Raw genomic sequence first — 20,627 nt, forward strand, 5'->3', positions numbered from 1 at the left:
CACAATTTTCATAGAGTAAATAAATACAATTTGTTTCAAAAATCTTTATTGAGAAAATGGCAATGTACATTTATATTGAAAACCATAATTTCCTGAACAAAAATTTGTATAGAGTGGCTTTTCAGTCTAAAATGAATAGTAAAGATTTTTCCAACTGTATACTCTATCTGCTAACACTGTAGAATAACATAAAATCACATTGAAAAACATGCCAAAAATCTTGTCTAACAACTTTGGTAAGTATAGTTCTATATAGAAATTTTCCAAGAGTGAAATGTTTTCTTTCCATGAATAGTCAAACTCTACAATAGTCACAACTGTTTCCTTCAAGGTATAAATACATAAGTAACATTTCTTTTTTAAAATATTTAAAAGCTCATTGAATTTGGTGATAATAATTGTGACTTGTATTTAAGATCAAGTTACCCTCATCGTCATAAAAAACTATATATTTATTAAAATTCCTGAATTTTTCAGACAACTTATCATTTCTGAAATAATATGGGTATTTAACTTCTACAATGGCTTCTTCTTCATCAATTATTCCTTCAGGGCTAGCACCAAGAAGTCCTGAATTTGTAAGCCATACTCCAGTTGCTCGAACATTTAAATTATAAATCTGCTTCAAATGATCTAGAGCATCTTTTTCTGGATTGCTTTGATACCATCCAAATTGTATTCACCAGGAAAAATAATGAATTGATTATAATAAAAAACATATGTCAAATTAAACTAAAGTAAGGAAATGCTACATAAAATACCATTTTTGAAAAATCAATCTTTAAGGCTCAATAAGCAAATTATTGATAACATCTATGACTAAACTAAGTAATAAATTTATGATTTATTACTCACCTAAGAGTATGTTGAACAAACTCACTGAGAATCTGTTTCTCCTGCATGCTGCAATAATAGCACTGAAATTACTAGCAGTTAATCTATATTTTCTTGCAAAGTACAATTTTTCATTTGACACCTGATCAGTAGGGGTGACAGATATTTATTTTATTAGCTGATCATCAACAGCACATTTTTCTTTGAACACAGTCAGTTTATCTGTGGCCTTCAAAAAGTCCTTGGAAGAAATTATTTCTTCAATTACCGAAAATCCATTTTCCAGCAAATTTATTGATTCCTAGTTCAATAGCCAGATAAAAACAACAGTATTTCCAAAGCTGTGTAGCCCTTCCTTCAATATGTTGATTGATGCTTCTGGTACCCCACTTTGGTGGGTAAAGCTCTTCTGCAGATTTCACTGGCCCAACTTTTGGTTTAGGTACATGCACCCGCTTTATCTGTGCCCAAAAAGTGCCAACGCCGCAATGTGATGGCATTTTATACCCCTGGGAAAAGTGCGGGTGGCTTCTTTAATGTCACCATTCTTTTCCAACACTACAATAAAATTACAACCGGATTACTTCCATATTACATTAACAATGGCATATATACCTACCTATAGATACCTTATAGCTTTTGTCTTTCATACTAGCAAATACTTCCCCTCTGATTACCTGCAAATCAGAGTCAAAGTCCATTTCCTTCACATGACTGGACTGTAACGCGTTTTCACCCCTTTTTATAATTTTGTTGTGTCATCTATAAAGGCACGGATGCTGAAAGTTTTAGGATATGTTTAAAAGCCATTATTTTCTTAACAACAAAAGGATCTGCAAAAAAACAAACAAAAAGGTACTGCAAAAATAAAATAGACATAACCTCAACAAGTTTTAAAGCAGAATTGATATGTTAAATTAACTCACCTGGTGAAAAACTAATAGAAACCTCTTAAATATGTACGTTCCTTTAACAATATATTCAACTGAAAAGTCTTATTTTATCACATAAACCACGAAAACAGTAAATGAAAAATTGCTTATGGGCATTTACCATTATCAACGAAATTGTTTGAAGTCTGTATAAGCTCCGCCCGTCTCTGTGACGTCAGACTAGGCTGTCTATTAATTTGTTTGAAGATTGAAAAAACAACGGTATTCATTGTGTGTTTATCGACAGCCTTTTATTTATAATGCTAAAAAACATTTCTGCATGAAAGAATTGTGTTCATCAACACAAATTTGATTGTGCGGAATTTATCCGTTTCGAAACAGCCGTACTTATCAGTACGGCTTAAACTTTTCTTTCAGGTAACTTTAGATACCAAATCAAAATAGGAAAACCGGGACAGAGAGCAACAGGCATGGAGCCTGAAAACTCCAAAAATAGGGAAAAACCCTATGGCAGAGGATCGTCGACAAAGAAACAAGACGAAGAAAAAATTGAGTTATCCAAAATCATAATTCAGCAAAAAGCTGATTATGAAGCGCTGGTTGAGAAGATGGGACAGCAAATTAAATCCCTTGAAGAGAGGATGAAAAACTACGAAGAAATGATCATCGGTAAAGACAAGTTAATTGAGTCCTTAGAGGGCAATATAAGAGGACTGGATTCCGAAAACGACGAATTGGCAAGAAAAATAATAGATATGAGAAAGAAGCTAACCCAAGAAGATGAGATGAAAACTCAAGAAAAAATAAAAGAAGGAACACAAATCGAAGACTGCCCTATGGAAGGAGACTTCACGGAAGTGAAGAACAAAAAAAAAGGAAGAAAGCAGATAAACAATCCTCAGATGAAGAAGAAGAAATATCAACGGACAAACAAGTCCAAGATGAATTGGAGAAGATAAAACGTGATGAACAAAGGAAACAGACAAAACCGGAGAGAAGGCCACCTCCGATAATTCTAAAATCCCCACTGATGTGGACAGCACTTCGCAAACAGCTAGTGCAAAGAAAAATCGATGCCCAGTGTAAAATGGGAATACACACGGGCAAAATAACGACGTCGACTAAAGACGATTTTAACAAGATGAAGATGCTCCTGAGCGAGTACAAGGAGATTGAGTGGTATACCTATCTACTCAATGAAGAAAAGGAGAGGAAGCTCGTCATAAAAGGACTTGCTGTTAACACCCCAGTGTTGGAGGTAGAGGAGGAATTGAAGGAAAATGGACTTAGACCGAAGAAAGTATGGCAGTTGACAAGCCGTACACAAAGAAATCAGGACAACACACGAAAACTACTACCTATATACATGGTAGTAATAGAACCTAAAGAAGAACCAACTTATAAGAAGTTGAGATACCTCTGCCACACAAAAATAAGTGTGGTAGAACAAAAAAGGCACGACGGACCTGTACAATGTTACAGGTGTCAGGGATTCCATCACGGACAAAGCACGTGCAACATGGACGTGCATTGCGTGAGATGCGCGGGAGCGCATAGAGCGGCGGAATGCACGCTCAACAAGACTGAAAAACCGAATTGCAGGAACTGCGGAGGAGAACACCCCGCAAACTACAAGGGGTGCCTGAAACACCCGAAAAAGACGGAAAACAGCCAAGCTAAGAATACAGGACGCACTTACGCACAAGTCGCGAAGAAAAAGACAACGACAGAAGAAAAAACACCAGAGCTACTGAGTGTGTTGCAAAATATGCAGATACTCATAGCAACACTTATTGCCCAACAAAAATAAACCACAAGAGGATACCCCCCGAGTTATACATCGGGGACAGCTATAGAGAAGGCGAAGGACCACTCGGATTAAATCTTTTCCTACGGTAGGAGGTAGGAAGAGGTTTACCCGAGGCCGCGAAACACACACACACACACGAAGACGTCCAGAACAAGAAGCCAAGAGTGTATAGCCAACAGGCTAATCTCTTAATAAAAAGATAAGACATCCCAGAATCTCCCATAGACCTAAGGGGAGAGGAGGGATTCTACACGCGAAACTGCGACGTGAAAGAGAATGAGGACCTGTCGGAATTGACAGGGGGTGGTTGGAATGTTCTTCTTCGCACCCACTCGTGGATCTATCCGGGGGTGCATGCCTAGAGAGACGGGCTCGTCTCAAGGGAAATGTGTGTGTGTGTGAAAACAACGGTGAACCTTTTCAACCTCTTTCATCTGTTTAGCAGGAATACTAAAAATAAATAAACGCACCCAAGGAAGGAGCGAAACGTCAAGTTATATGTAGTTAAGTAAAAATTGTGAAATTGAATCGTTTGATTAACTAACTTAAATTTTATAGTTCGTTAATGAAGACATTGAATTTTATATAGAATTCAATGTCAGCAATATTCAAATGGTCGCATGATAGAAATATCAAGGTGATTATGGTTGTTATAGAAATCGCTAATTTTCATTGGTTAGATTATGAACGACATTCAATTTTTATAGGTTAGGTTGTTGTGAATGATGTTGAATATTGATTGGTTATTTAATAAAAGATATTCAATTTTAATAGAAGTTATAGGTTCTTATTATTTTCTTATCAATACTTTGATCATTTTGGACAATATATCTTTTATTTTAGTAAAATTAGATTGAATATTAAGGGTTTGTCTGCACGCTATCTTGATATGTGTTGTTTAAAGATTCCAGAAAGTTTAGGGGTAACTGATTTTATATATAGTAAAGGTGTAAAAATGGAAATAGAAGTCGGAGTTGACGTTTAAAGGTAAGATTTCAAAGTCTGTGTCAGATGCGTTATACAGATGTTTCAAAAGATATGAAGGATATGAGTTGTCAATAATAAGTTTGTAAAGTATTTTGAGGTTCTTTTTATGAAATATGAATCAGAAATTTTAACGACTGTATTTTTCATCTGTTTGACTTAACACTAAGATTAATTTAATCAAACAGATAAAAATACAGGCCTTATTTTCCTGATCCAATATTTCACATAAAGAACCTCAAAATACTTTATAAACAAATATATTAGAGTTAGTACACTTCAGTCGAGTTCTAACACTACTACGAGTAAGATCGTTAACATAGTGTTTAGTAGTTTTTACTTCAGAAGATAAGTACACCTATCTAATTGGTATACATATATATATATATATATATATATATATATATATATATTTCAATTTTATCAAACAGAATTTTAATTCTTCGAATCAAATAAATGTCCGATCCCAAGGGCGACCTACAGGGGCCGCTCGATTAAAATTCCAATTAATCTCAACGATATATGATTTTAACAATAAATATCATAACACTGACAAAGGACCTTATTTTGTTTATCTTAAACATGTAGATAAGAACCTAGGCAGGTTATTTCCTAACAAAGTACGCTATTTTTTGAGGGAATCATTAGAATTTAAAAATGATATTTTAGATATCAAATCCATAGGTATTAAAATAGTCAGATTAGAATTCATATCATATTGCTAATTCTTTAATCAACCACAATTTGATAGAAAATAATAACCTAAACGCATTTATACCTAAATTCTTTACGCAAAAAAAGGAGTCAATCGAATGGTCGATACTTCTTTATCAGAATTTTTTTTAAAAACTTAAATTCAATTTGATAGGCCAGTTGTTGAGGTGAAACGTATGAAAAGACGGGTAATCGACTCGGAATCAAAACAAGTCAGCTATGAAGATGGGCAAATGATAATTGTCACCTTTTTAGACAACAAAATTCCAGACACAGTCAAGTAAGTAAGATTTAATGTAGTGTAGTAATGTACACCCTGTGGTGCAATGTTACAAGTGTGTGCGTTATGGTCACACGTCAACCCAATGTAAAAGTAAAAAACGTTGTCAAACATGCATTAACCAACGTGACGAAAGTGATGAGAATAAAAAATGCGAATCAGAAATATTATGCTTATTTTGTAATACGTCAGATCACACCTATATTTCTAGAAACTGCCCAGAGTATATCAAGCAATATAATATTAAAAAAACAATGGCCCACTAGAAGGCAACATTCAAAGAGGCAAAAATAGCCACATATAATAGATTCGAATTACTGAAAAATGATGAGAATTTCCCAGTCCTCTAGAGGTGCGAACAACCAACAGTGGTTATATATATATAAATATATATATTCGGCAAAGGTTTCCAAGGTCAGGATTATATATATATATATATATATATATATATATATATATATATATATATATATATATATATATTTCTCTTTTATATATCCGTAGTAAATTGTTGTAACCATTACTGTCTCTATAAAGATCTTTAGACGTTTTTCTGATATGAATAGCTCCTTGATGCAAATAAAAGCAGAAAATGTTTTATAAAACTTTACTTTTACATAAATTTTTTAAATTATTTTGACACACTTATCTAATTGTGATACTTTGCATATAATTTAAGAAAAATTGCTAAAATCGGTTTTCAATTTTATTGTTGGAGTATTATTTTGCAGCTGTTGATTCTGATTGACGTCATTCTTAGATATACATTTTTGAGATTGACTGTTGCGTATTGTATTTTCTAATTTTATACGCAATTCTTCCGATTGCATCATTGTTTTGAACTCCTGAAAATGATAAATAGTGATTAATCATCACAATAATTTCAAATGCGTTTTTTTGTAATATTTATAACTTTTCACAAAACGTAATGATATGGTTTATGTAAGTACTTCGATTATCCAAAAACTAGCATGATTGAATATGTTATTTGATAAAAAATATACCAATGTATGTTCTAATTGTATCTAGAGTAATAACTATTACATAACATTCTGTTTGAGCAATCTATTATTGTAGACCTTTTCGGAAACTATAATCGGGTCAACCCGATCATGCCTAATATAAAAGTAGCCGGAAAGAAACTGGTAATGGTTCTGGCAGAAAAATAGAAGCTTTTGATTAAATCGAGGATTAAGTAGCTTTATTTTAATTTGTACCAAAATTTTCTATTTGCACCATACTCATAATCGAGAAAAAAATGATTTTTTAACAGCGGATCAGCTGCTCTAATAGTCGTAACTTATGCGCAAATACGGTAAAAAATCCTGATTCTGGCAGAAAGTTAAATAAATTTGAAAAATAAATCAAGCACGATTCCTTTTGTTCTCATTTGTATCACCTATAAATTATCATTAACTAATTTGCACCCCAAGGTAAAGTGGAGAAACATAAAAGTAACGTGCATTGTAAAAATGATCATCCTTACAGAAAAAAAATTAAGATTGTAGGAAAAAAACCCTTATGGCATTATTTGTACTAAGGAAAAATTTTTATCTGGACCCCTAGAAATACATAGAAAATTATTTTCTAGCATGTTTTATTTGATCAAATTTTTTATTTACAGCAAAAGTGGCAACAATTCAATAAATATTTGTTGGTTTACTTATGAATAGATTCTAACAGATCTGATAATATGAAATAAACCATATTACCAAAATGATAGTCAAAATATTTCATTTGAAGGGATAAAAATAACATGATTAGAAATGGATAAACATTCTGGTACACAAGCTACTAAGTATTCTACCAACTTTGGTTAACAATTCACTAATATAAGATATGTGTTGAGAATAAGAATAATTTCTCTGACAGAGTAATGCATTATCACCAAGGAATAAGTCACCTTTTCATAGCACCAGGAGTTCAATGACAACTACAAGAAAACGCTATAAACTATATACATATATATCAATTAACGAGTTGTTTCGTTTGTTTTTATTTTGTACTTTGAACATTATTAATTCCCCTTCCCCCTATAATGATTATCTATAAATAATTGTTATGATCTTAATTAACAGTTACCTCTGGATATTTGGGTCCAATTTTCATCAACCATTGCAAACTAACATCATTTAATGATTGGCTATATTTATTTCTTATGAGAGGTTCTGGCGATAAATAACTCACCAAGACTGGTATCAATAAACCTAACATCTGAATACCTGAAAAATTAATATTGAGAATTGATAACTCACATTTGAAATCGATATCTCGATTACCACAATGAGAGTATTTTATTATCAATTTTAATTTGGCACTAACGTATTTTCAACAATTTATAACTATTGGTCTACTTATATGTACTTACGTTTATCAGGTTCAGCAAATTCTATAAGAGATTCTACGACCGTTATTGTTTCGATAGTAACTAATAATTCACCATCAGAATGTGGTTGTCTCGCAGCTTCACTGTATAAAAATTCCACCAAATATGGTGCCAACGATAAAATATAAGGGACAGAAATTAGTTTATTCTCATGAGCAAATAATGACTTTAAAGTTCGTACACATTTTAATTTGATCTAAAAAATCAGTTTAATGTAATTTCATATAAAAAAAAATACATTAAAAATCAGTAGAAATATGAACAGTGAAAACTGTACATGTGTACTGTACAGTTAGTTTTATTTTTTTTAAAAGAATAGACGTGATTTATGTTGATAGAAAACGAGTTTATGCACATGTAGATAATCTGAAAAATATAAAATTTGGGACAATAGTCAGACTTCTCAGACAATTTTTTCAATTTTTTTGTGTAGAAAGTGTTGCCAGAGGGAAAGCTACATTTTCAGTCACATTATTTCAGTTATACCTTGTATACAGACAAATAATCAAATTATATTTAAAATGTCAAAAATTTTCATATACTAATTATTAACAAATTAATGACCACAACTCATCAATAAATCATGAAATAAGGACAAAAGAATTTATTTATAAGAAAAACTTACCACACAATTAGGACTTTCTAAACATTGTCTGAAATAGTTAATACAAGGATATTGGAGATTCGGCACTACTATTACTTTATGGGGAGCATTCAATACAAATACGGCTATTGCTAACATCATGGTTACTTCATCTAATTTACTATCTTCATTTCGAATTTTTGTAAGATCAATAATTTTGGCTAAAGCACTTTGAAGTAATTTTTGCCAGCCATGAGCACTTTCTGGATGAGTACAGTAATTATCAGCTGCCAAAAGTTTTAAGCAATGTAAAGCAGCTTGTATAGATGTATTATTTGCCAAAACTGTAACATTGTTATTGTTAGTTGTTGCTACTTCTTTAATAACTCCTGTAATCAGATAAAGAATTGTAGGCAAAATAGATAAAGCTCCTTTTGGAGAGCACACAGTATGCAAGTATTCCATGCATCGAATTGAGGCGGCTATTAACTGATCAGATTTTTCAGAAGACGACATAACTTTTATTGAATTTATGACCGCAGAATTCGTGGATGGGCTTAAATTTGGCAACTGTCTAATTAATAGACAAAGACATACTTCTAAAATAGACACCACTAGAGATTTTCCTGGAATAAGATCTCCCATTTCACCTCCTTCTCCAAAAATATCAATACTGTTATCTATTTCACTAGCCGATTTCTTTTTACTGATGTTTTCTTGGGCGGCTTTTACCACTTGTTGCAAAATTTCTAAGCATAATAACTGGCAATTGTGATTGTCTCTCGTTAAAATAAGTCTATGGAGAACATTACACATTTCTATTCCTAAAGACGAATCTGACATTAGTAAGACTCTGGTATACTTGGTATCAAGTACAGTATAAAGGGCTTTAAGACATGTTATGATACTCTCCAGAGGTTCGACAGAACGAGGACTGCATAAAGCTTCCATGCAAATACCAAATAATAAATGAAATCTATCTGAAGAATTATCATTATCACGATTGTTTTGATTATTATTGAAACGTTCATTGTTATCTCGATTTGACGTCTTAAAATTTCCAGAATTTAACCACAAAGCTGTAGCATGGAGAATAGGAGGCCAAAAGGAAGCATAATAAGGTCTAGACAAATCCATGGTTTCATTAGTATAAAAAGCACCGCCATCGTGCGGCAGTTGACTACTAAATTCATTTGGTAATGACAATAATGCATGATCCTTTAATGCCATCATCCAATACTGTGATAAACTGATCAATTCAGGTTGGACTAAAGTAAGTAAGCTGTCCCCTTGGTATTCATAATTAAACTCTTTATTTTCTATATCAGTAGATAATTTGATTCCCAGTGAAAAATTAGGAACCATATCGCTACCTTTCATAGCAACAACATAGACCTCTGCCCAGGCCTTTAATATCGACAATTTTTCCAAAGTAACCAAGCTTTCATTATATAGTTGACTTGAATTATTTTTATTTCTAAACTTCGTAAGTGAGGAAACCAGCAGCTGATGTACTCTTTTCAAGTCATTGAGATTTCTGGCAACATTAGAACCAATCCAGGTTGAACAAACCTCACAAGCTGCAGCTGTTACCAAAGAAGATGTATCTGGTAAAAAAGCAGGCCTTAAAGCAGCACCTACTTGAGCTTGGAATTGCTCAAGAAGAAGATGTCCAGGAAATTCTGGCTCTGGAACTTTGGCAAATTTTTCAATAATCTCTTGTAAAGTTTTTAATCCTTCTAACCTCAAAGGATCAGAGTCACTAGTAGCTGCAATAAATGCCATTCTAATAAGATCAGATAAGTGAAAACAAAGGAAGTCACTTTTTCCATTTGTTGCTTGCAATTCTTTAGCTTTTATCAAATCAAAATGAGCAGATCTGTTTGATTCACAAGCAGAAATAATTTTTCTGACACATTCAGCAGCAAATACTCTAGTTGGCCATCTCGGTTGAACAGCTGATAGTGAAGAGTCCTCTGTGTGAAATTCAGCTTGGTCATCATCTGGTTCATACATTTCCTCATTTTCATTATTCATATTATTTAATCGATCGTCAATGGTTGCTTCTGTAAAACAAATTTAATTGTAATGACATATGCTACAATCAATTAATTATTACAATGTATACCATAAATATATATCATGTTAAGTTTCTAAATCATACAATTTTATGGGGATCGATAAAATTATTATTACTTGAGTATATGATGAGAGCACAGATTCAAAAAGTGAGCAAGATAATGTAGTGGGCTTGAGAAAGTTTCAGAAAGAATATGTAAAAAGAAGAATATTATAAATTAAATAAAAATAAAATGATTTGATATGATGTAAAAATAGAAGAATCCAACATGAAAGAACGGGTCGTTTAAATTAGGCGATATCAATCCAATTAAATATTTCATTTTAAGAGCCTAAAGCGTACCTGTTGCTACAGTTAATACATCTTTGCACATTCCTAACCACTGAGATAGATTATCAGCGGCTAGAACTTGTAACATACTTATAATAGTATCATGTATATCCTTTATAAGACTAGGATCTGTCTCTGTATCTAACATGCTGAAAAATATTCCAGGTAGTCCAGTTTCTGTTATACAGAACCCTTCAACTTTGTTATTTTCCTTACTATCGCTAGCAAAATTCATAGCATGATCGCATACCTCTTTTGCTTCTCTTTGAACCAACTGTCGTAGACATGATATTGCAGCCTTTCTTAAAAGAAGATGACCTCTAAACAATGTTTTCTAAAAAGAAAAATTTATTAACATAATTAAATAGAACAATCATAAGAATAAGATTCTCAAAAAATAATGGTCACCTTTTTCTTTTATTGTTATATTTAATAGTGTATTGCTCCCTAGGAAGCTTGAACAGAAAAGTTGACATAATAATTATAAACTTCGCTAATGTTTTAAACCAATTATTTATTTAATTATAAAAATATATAAACAGTAACGAGAAGATTAATGGTTAATGTAGATACACTCCCTAGCAAAAATAATACTATATGGGGATAGGATGAAACGGAAAACCCTGGCATTATAAAGTTAGCTATCATTATCAGAATTAAAAATTAGTATATATTAAACCTGGAGAGATTCTTTAATTAACGAGTTTTCACTAAGAGTGAATTAAGTATAAGACACTTTAATACTTACACATAAAGTTGGCACTAGTGAAGATAGATTGACATGCTTTGGTGCAAATAAATGTAATTGTTGAAGGCATCCAGTTGCTTCAGCTTGTACTAAAGGATCATGATGATCTTGCATTATAGCGCAAGCGCATAAGAAAGATGATCGAGCTGTGCAAATACTTGATGTATTCCCCTGTAATTCTGGACCTACTGTAGTAATCAATGCAGATAAAACTTTCCCAATACACTGATGAACATCAATATGTGACTGTGGAACGTTCAGCAAAAGCTTCAGAAGCAGAGACAGACTTGGTTCAACATATCCTCTAAACATTGGACCTCCAGAATCCACAATAAAAGCCAAAGCATGGAGTGCCCATACTTGGACAATAGGGGATGTCTGATCTTGTGCAAGTGCTAAAAGAATTGACACACTTGTATTAAGATTCTGACTAGATCCCATTCCTCCAATATATTTATGAAGACAACCTAATGCTAATGAGTGTCCTGTTCGACTGGCCACATCTCTAGCAGATTTAAGTCGGTCAAAGCTAGTTTGAGCCAGTTCAGCAGTGAATTTAGGGTCATAGACAACTTGGGCCATTCTTCCAACAGCATCAGCTGCTGCATACCTTAATAGGGGATTCGGAGAAACTATGGCTCCTATAATAAGATTTACAGCAGATTTTTTAATGTCCTCTTGATTGATATTGACTTTAGTTTCTGTTAAGCCTTTCAGAGCACTTAAAAGGGCAGTAAATACATTCATTTGTACTGCTTCTTGTCTTGTACTTCTTACATGTTTTATACATTCCGTAAAATGATCAAGCATTTGAACTCTATGTTTATTTGTTACCCTAGGAAAAATTTGTCCAAATAATAGAACAGATATATCTATCACAGTTACTCCTAGTGGAAGAGGACCTGGTATTGATTCACCCTAAAAATAATAATCTATTTTAAAATTGTCCCTATGGATTTATTGAACGCTTTTAGCAATTCAAATAAACTAGAATCATTACTAGTTAGATAATAATATATAATAAAAATACTACACAATGCAATCTTTAAAAAATTTGGGAAATATGTTGCCATTTTCAGAATAATATCTTGACTAAAAAGATATAAGCTGGTTCAACAATTAACAGTAGTTAAACATTTACACTAAATTAAAAACGAGAACAATGAAATGCTAAATCAATAAACATTCTCAAAATTTCACTCCTAGAAACTATCAGTTTGGAAGAATGGGCGAAATCTCCTCAGCGGGAAATGTCACATTAATTCCTTAACTAATAAACTATAGAGTGGGCAGTATTTGACATTTTCTTTGTGATATTTAGATAACAAAAAAGTATCAATAAACAATAAAAGTTACAAAAATTATTCAAAAATAGATATATATTTGTTTTACTACATACCATATTGACTTGGCGATAAAGACAGCATGGATCATGTTCTAAAGCTCCTGAACCAGCTGCACTGTTTGACTGGAGCTACAAAAATATAATAATGATATATACACACATCCAAAATTATTTATTGCAAACAAAAATATCTACATCCGGTACGGAGTACCAAATATCTATTGAAGTAGGAACTCTTAGATATAACTTTACAATCAACTTTCTTAATGAATTGACAAATGAAACAAATTTTATACATAACATAGGTTTTGTTGCCGGCATTATTGTTAATCGTTAGAAACGAAGATAACTTGAGCATATGAAAACACATGCAGCTGCATTATTAAAAATATTAACCCCAATATATTCCAAAGAAATTAATAATACAAACCTGATCTTCTATTGTCCTATGATCTGTTTCTTGTAGCCAAGTTCCAAATATAACTGAGTCATAAGCATGGCATGCAGTAAGTAATTGTGAAGTTGTTGTGTTTGCTGGATTTTCAGTCAGCGTAAATTCGGCCACAAGCATTCTTAACAAATGAGTATAGGAATCTGAAATTAAAATTGCCGAGTGCTTAAATTTAAATTCAGTTTTAACTGAAATTTGTTTCTAAAAAGCATTTTTGTGTGTCTAAAATAGAACAAGTTATTAAGTGCCGTTTTCAGTTTTCTACATATCTATGTTCACCAGTCTGAGGTCTAAGATATGAAAATTTGGAACAAATTCAAACATTATTTTGCAACCTAAAGATACAAAATTGTTTTATGTACTTGAATTTATACACATTAAATTGGCTTTTGAGCTCCTAGTTAAGGATACCAACAGACTTAGTTGTTTCACATATTTGTTAGAAGTTATAATTAGATTTAAACAAATTAAATATGAATTAATTATTGATGTTCAGGAAGATCCTAGTTACCATTGCTCATTTACAATTAATTTGGATTAAATTTTAATCAAATTTCTCATTTTTTCGACTATTGAATATTTAAAAGAACTATGGGTTGGCTAAATTAGGGAGCAGGAGTAATCTATAAAATTTTGATTTTGATAAAGTATATGATATTTGTAATTTCAGTTTACTGCAATCTCTACCTGACTTATTTTTTGCATATCGTATTTTACAGAATTAATTGCTGTCATGTTAAGTACCTCTGTAATATCAAAACTACTTCCAGGAATGGTTGAAACCTATGAACTTTCATTCAATAAATCAATATATTTTGAAGCTGGACAACATTATATATTCCAACTTTGTTATTTAGTTATATCAATCTTGTTTTACAGTGTATATGTCTTATAATGATTTGCCACAAACTTGCTCTTTCGCCTTATAATTGAGAAAACGTTTTTTCATACTATGTTATTTAAGTCCCATTCAAAAAAATATTCAGCACTGGTGATAAATTACTAATATTGATCATATTATTCTTAATTGAAATAATGATATACTTTCAAAGTAAGTAAAAGCTAGATGCTCACTTTCATAGTACTGAGGATGAAGAAGTAGAAGAGTTTCACACAGCCTAAGTCTGACCATTGCTGCTGGTGCTTTCAGATGCTGTCCATAATTTTTCAAGATTCCAGATATACTAAAAATATTTTAGTAATTCATTTCTAATTCGATTATATATATAATATAAAAATATAATTATCCATTTTTGAAGCTTTAAAAATCTGAGTTGAAGCATTTCTCGAAGATAAATGTTCAAAATATTGGGATTTTTAATAATTTATTATTCGTCTTACTAGTATAAATTATAAGAAATAAATATACAACTTTGGATTATAATCCTTTAATGTGTTTTGAGGCAGGACCCCTCACTAAGAAGTACTACATATACCAATCTATCTTCCCTACCTTCTTTGTCAATGTAAGTTCGAAATGATGTGTATATAAAATGAACTCACCTTGCAAGCATGGCTAGAGCAGATTCTATAGGTGTAAGCAATCTCCTTGTAATATCTTCTGTAACTAATTCTAGGCAATTTTGAAGAAAACTGTGCATAGCTGATAAAGCCCCCGCCCGTCCCTCAAGAGTAACTTGCCATGTAAAAACATCTCCTCTGGCTTTTTCAGAATCTAATTCCCTTGTAGACCGTGGAAATGAGTTTCTCCATAATAATAACATTCTTGGCAATAATCCTTTTACAACAGGTATACCTAAGGTCATTATTGCTCCAATAAGAAGCCAACCAGCATGAGTTCTATTTAAAGAAAGTCTACTATTTTGATTTGCACTTCTCAATAATTCCTCTGCAGTATTAAATATAATTTTTCCCTTCATGTGTGGTATTCCAAGAGGAGATAGTTTAACTCCTCCCAAAACTGCAGCTAAAGCTGAGCTATAACCTGATATTGCCTCAGGTGATGTTCGAAATTGTTCAATGCCATTAACACAGCGATCTATAAGAGGTGAAATTTGACTAGGTACAGCAACACAAATGCATCTGAGACACCAAGCTGCTGCTAACCTTGCAGCATGACACGGATGTATTAAAACACTAAGGGTTACGTCTATCAAATCTGTAAATAAAATAGATACATAAATTCCAATTTCAAAACTTGTTGGTTTATAGTAAGAAAAGATTCTTACATTAAAATTACTGGCAAACAATATAATATCAAAATAGTAGTTTCAAATCATTGCAATCATAACTTGACAAATATATTTATATGAGTAATATTACTGCTAATATAGATATTATAGGTGAATATTATCTTACCACAAACACACCAATGAAGGACCTTTATATATAGTGTTTACGTCCAGTAGAGTACAATTTCATCCACTACAGGACTCTTCAAGCAATGGACCCTTATTAATTAGCTACTTGGGGGAACACCATGGACAATATAACAACACATAGCAGCATAGAGTAACCGATCATGTGAAAATCTAGACGCAGGTTACAGGTAAATGTCCAAAAATTTTGATGGGCAGTGGTCAAATGGCGCCTTTCCCCGTTAATAATAAGGGATTGGAGGCACACAATACTGACGAGACGAGAAGACGGGCTCCATGACCGCAATACTAGATAATGAAGCACCTGGTACAGGATAAATGGATTAACAGGAGATAAGCGAATTTTTCTTGCTTGGGGAGCACACTAGCCTCTTCCAAGTTGAAGTATTCGCTATGATGGAATATGGACGGGCGATACTTAATCAACGCCACAGAGACATAGTAACCTTAATCTGCTCAGATAGCAGGGCTCCTATATAGATCATTTATGTGACAAATCACTCGGACAATGACGATGCTGACTCGCTCGTCAGACTGAGATGAACAAGTGCAGCTGTTAAATCTCTGAGGAGTCTGCTTGCAAGACAATGTGGACAGTGATGCAATGCAATGTTTGATAAGTGGGCCATTTAAGCTGTAATATTAATGTGCACACAAATTTAGCAACATTTTCAACTTCAATGAATATTTTCCTGTTATTGATCCAATTAAAATGTTTCTGATACTATGATACTTACTTAATGATTGATCAGTAATCAAGTCATGTGCTGATGTTCCTAAACTTAAAACTAATACACCAATTTCTTGAAGTGCACAAACTAATAAATGTTGACTAAATAAGGTCTCTTGATTAACGTCTTTTGCATTTTCAGGATTAAAATCAATTGAATTCATTTCTTTGACTATAATGTGTGCTATATCTTTACAAGCTGATGATTGAGCACGTTCTCCCAACATTTTTCCCAAAACACTTCTCAAAATAAAATTGATACATTTTCTAGAATATACTGCGTCTACATGGGATGAAGCCGCTTTAGGATTTGCAGCTAAATAAAGTATATGTGACAAGAATGTTTTCATATTTTTTTCTAGCCATTTAGTTCCCAAAATTTGGACAAAAGTCACATAGCCCTAAAACAAAAGTAAAAATAAATTTCCAATGAACAGTATGATTTAAAATATATCTACTACTTGTCTGTGCATTTATCAATATATAATTTTTCATTGTCATGTGTCTCTGATAACTATTTATCACCTTAATTAAAATACAATCAAACCTATAACTTACATGGGTTACACCAACTCGCACTTCTCTATTGACTCCAGAGCCGCCTTTAATAATTTCTCCTGTTCCTTTAAGAAAACCAACTCCACCTCTAAGAAATCCAGACATAAACACTCCTAAGGCTTCATCTAATGATATAATTTTAACTCCTTTTTGTGTCTGACCTATATAGATTTGAATATATAATATATATATAATATATATGTATATATATATATATATATATATATATATATATATATATATATATATATATATATATATATATATATAACTCATCAGGAACTTTACATACTTATACCATATGTAGAGTCCCTCAGGGAGGATATCATGTGGTTAGTGTCAACTCCTCTGCTTTGTTAATTTACAGGGTGATTAGTGAAACTGACCATATATTTTATTAGTCTATAGTGTTAACACAGCTAATTTATTAAATTTTTGCAGTAAACTATCAAGTATTAGACTGGTATTAGTTAAACTAAAAAATTCCGGGACTGGATTTTGAATAATCAATTAAGGGATTGGTACTGAATATTGCCCCCTGCATAATATTTTTTAAATATACTCATATATAGTTATTTTCAAACTGCACTTTTACTCAATTTTTAGTGAATGACCAAATCTTACCAAAAATAGAACAACCTTATGACATATTACATAATTAGGTGTTGATTTGAGCAAATTTTATAAACTAATATATATTTAAATGTATATTAGTTTATAAACTTGATAGTTATGGAAAAGATCAAACAGTAAAGTGTCCTTTTCTCAATAAATATTACGAAATTCCTGGAATTGATTAATTAAGCATTGTAGTATCTTGAAATTATTAAATTCACCAGACTCCAGACAACACAAAAGGACACTTGACATCAATATTTATGTTGTTGCTGATAAATCGACTTGATGATTAATAGCTTTTTCAATAGATGATCAGTATACAACAAAAATATGAAATTACTTAGTACCTTTTCCATTATTTTGATGTAACTGTTGAGTCATTGCCATTAAAGTTCCTAATAATTTTGCAACAGTGCATCGTGCTATATAATTTGATCCATCAAAAGCTCTAAAACATAACGTTGCTAAGCTTTCTAATTCAGTTGTATATAAAAATGGAGCATGGTTTAGCATTTCTAGGAGACAGTTAGTGGCTGCACATCTAACAGCCATGACACGATCAATAAGACAATGCCGAGTTGCTTTGTAGATATCCTTATGTACATTATTTATAGCAGTTCCCATGCCAGCACAAACTTTTTCCAAGGTTAACATTATTTCAATCCTTGTCTGTGACTCAGCATTCCGTAGACATCGTATTAAAATATGAACAGTTTCTTCATATGATCTACCCATCATTCTACCTAATTTTTTATACATTGTGCCAATACAGCAAATTGCAGCCCTAAAAATGTATATGTATTTCATACTTAATTTTCTAATTCTAAAGGTCAACATTCATTTATACTAGATTAATATACTTTAGGTAAAACCCTTTATAATTAAAAATGAATGGAAAAATAAGCCTTGGAAGGCACAAACAATTAATAATTGTTAGGAAGTGATTTGGAAAGGTATAAATTAGCAAAGAAAAAATTGAAAATAGATATCTCTTGTGACAAAATTTGTTCTAGTTTCAAAATTTATAGAACTTTGCTAAAAATTATTTCATGATTGAGATTAATACATACAAAAATTCAAAAACTTTAGTTCAATTTAAAACTGTTTTAGATACTCACAATTTTGTAGGCAAAAAACTTGGGGAATCATCTTTGTTCTTTAGAATGTCATTACATTTGTTAACTGTATCAAATAACAGAAAAGTATCACCCACTGAAAACAAAGTTGCAAGACATCTTGCAATTAGTTTTCGTGTTGGAGGTCCAGGAGATTCCTGTATGTGATTCATTAACTGTTGCACTAATTGTTTTTGACATCCCTTTATATCATTCTGAAAAATAAATTGCCACTGCTGCTCATATTCAACAAAAATTATGAAATCATCAAAGAGTAACATTTTCATCTTTTGTGTAAGTTATTACTTACCTTTTATACCATAGGGATATCAGACTTCTTATTTTGAATAAAAAAATATTTGTATCTAGTTATGTATATAAATTACTCCTAATCACTTTAATCGATTTATTTATATGAGAATGTATAGAAAGTATCTCACACAAATTTTGTCAATCAATTATTTTGTAGATAGAATTTCGAAATCAACAATATAAAAACACTATACATACCTTCTGAGCAGCAATAAGAACTTTATCCAAAAATCTGAGCCACTCGAAAATGAAAACAGGTCTTTTAGTTTCATCAATTTGAGCAAGTGCTTCTTCATTTAAAGTTAAACTGTGGGACAACTCCATGGCAAGATTTTTTTAAGATGAATTCAAACTTCACCGTCCTATAAATTTCACACCCTAGTACGATTATAAATATGTTGGTTATTTTTTTTAACTAGTACAATTTGATCTAATAATGATTCAATATTCAATTCAAGTCAATAACATTTATAACCAAATTGTTGAATTTATATTAATTTAAACTACATGAATATTTATAACTTTTATTTTACTACTTCACACACAAGCTTACACGAATTTAATTGTTAAAAAAAACAAATTTAACAGACCTCTCCAATGCTTTTTTTATGACTTTTTACAAAAATTTTAAACATAGATTTTTGTTATGTTTTATCTAACTTCTCTCTGTCATCTCTTTCGACTTTAATACCTTTTCTGGTCTTCAATTAATATTTGGCCAGTCATATAGTCAAGATGTGGTTCATCTATGGTCAGTCCTAAGAATCACAGAAAAAAAGTATAGAGGTCTCGTTAAGCTTTTTTATTAGCTCGATCATGTCAACTAAATCAGTGGTTTAATTAATGCATTTTTAAAATTTCATTAATTTTTTTCTCAATTTCAATCTCATTATATTCATATTAGCAAACTAGTTTCCTTGAATTCCTACACTTTTATTCGAAAACACCTATTCTACAGGTGTAAATAATACATAAGCGATATTTAATACCACGGAAAAGTCTAAGAAATCCTATTTGTTATTGAAACCCGATGACTATACATAAAAAGATAGCACAGCTAGCATCGTGATGTAAAGACTACAAGGTGTGTTCTTGCGCAGCCGGATACCCACAGCCAATGAGAGGTCCTTGCCACTATCGGCCATATTGTTCTTCTGCCTAATCAATTCAATGGGGGAATTTGAATCAATTCGTTTTAAGATTATTATGAACGAAACGTTGAGCAGCGAATGAGATACAAAACTATAAAAAATTAATTCAGCATATGGTAAAAGTTGAAAGTCATTTCAATAAAAATAATTCTCAAATTAATGTGAATTCAATCATTTGAAATAGATTGCAAAACTTTTTGCAAGGTAAAAAATGTATATTATAAATTTTTTCGTTTAACAAGGAGAATTAGATAACAAATAAAATGCATCGTGTATTTTTTCACAATTTATTAACGCTCGGCAATTCTAAGCTTGGGATACAATCCGAACGTGTTAAGTTCGTGGACAGTGACGGCATATTAAGTC

At 31.8% G+C, this 20,627-nt stretch overlaps 1 protein-coding gene and 1 long non-coding RNA gene across 3 annotated transcripts; both read right to left on the minus strand.

The window, feature by feature from the left end:
- Positions 1-28: 28 nt before the first annotated feature.
- LOC130451402 (uncharacterized) lies at positions 29-1,940 on the minus strand. Its single transcript, XR_008910723.1, has 3 exons — positions 1,761-1,940; positions 1,454-1,667; positions 29-1,392 (listed from the first exon to the last, which is right to left on the minus strand). It is a non-coding gene; the product is annotated as an uncharacterized LOC130451402 (long non-coding RNA).
- A 4,168-nt stretch (positions 1,941-6,108) lies between these two features.
- On the minus strand, positions 6,109-19,815 carry LOC130450859 (HEAT repeat-containing protein 5B). 2 transcript variants are annotated; one of them, XM_056789531.1, is made up of 16 exons: positions 19,701-19,815; positions 19,309-19,472; positions 18,802-19,013; positions 18,031-18,467; positions 17,066-17,226; positions 16,515-16,908; positions 14,942-15,557; positions 14,513-14,622; positions 13,418-13,581; positions 13,042-13,116; positions 11,643-12,560; positions 10,907-11,228; positions 8,527-10,550; positions 7,884-8,097; positions 7,598-7,737; positions 6,109-6,360 (listed from the first exon to the last, which is right to left on the minus strand). In XM_056789531.1, exons 2-16 carry the CDS (start codon positions 19,432-19,434, stop codon positions 6,190-6,192), a joined length of 6,084 nt encoding a protein of 2,027 aa, XP_056645509.1. In that variant the 5' UTR covers positions 19,435-19,472; positions 19,701-19,815; the 3' UTR covers positions 6,109-6,189. The 2 variants fall into 2 exon arrangements, with proteins under 2 accessions (XP_056645509.1, XP_056645508.1); XM_056789530.1 differs by having other exon boundaries at positions 19,309-19,488; positions 19,701-19,808.
- Between the last annotated feature and the right edge of the window lie 812 nt (positions 19,816-20,627).

Source organism: Diorhabda sublineata, chromosome X (genome assembly GCF_026230105.1).
Source record: "Diorhabda sublineata isolate icDioSubl1.1 chromosome X, icDioSubl1.1, whole genome shotgun sequence".
Classification (NCBI taxonomy): domain Eukaryota; kingdom Metazoa; phylum Arthropoda; class Insecta; order Coleoptera; family Chrysomelidae; genus Diorhabda; species Diorhabda sublineata.

What these genes read in the sequence shown, in the direction of transcription:
- LOC130450859 (XM_056789531.1), bottom strand. Translation starts at nt 19,434, where the DNA reads ATGGAGTTGTCCCACAGTTTAACTTTAAATGAAGAAGCACTTGCTCAA. An exon ending in TAGAAAGTCCTAATTGTGTG is followed by an intron (nt 8,098 to 8,526) that starts GTAAGTTTTTCT and finishes CTGATTTTTTAG; the next exon opens with ATCAAATTAAAATGTGTACG. An exon ending in TTGGACCCAAATATCCAGAG is followed by an intron (nt 6,361 to 7,597) that starts GTAACTGTTAAT and finishes TATCATTTTCAG; the next exon opens with GAGTTCAAAACAATGATGCA.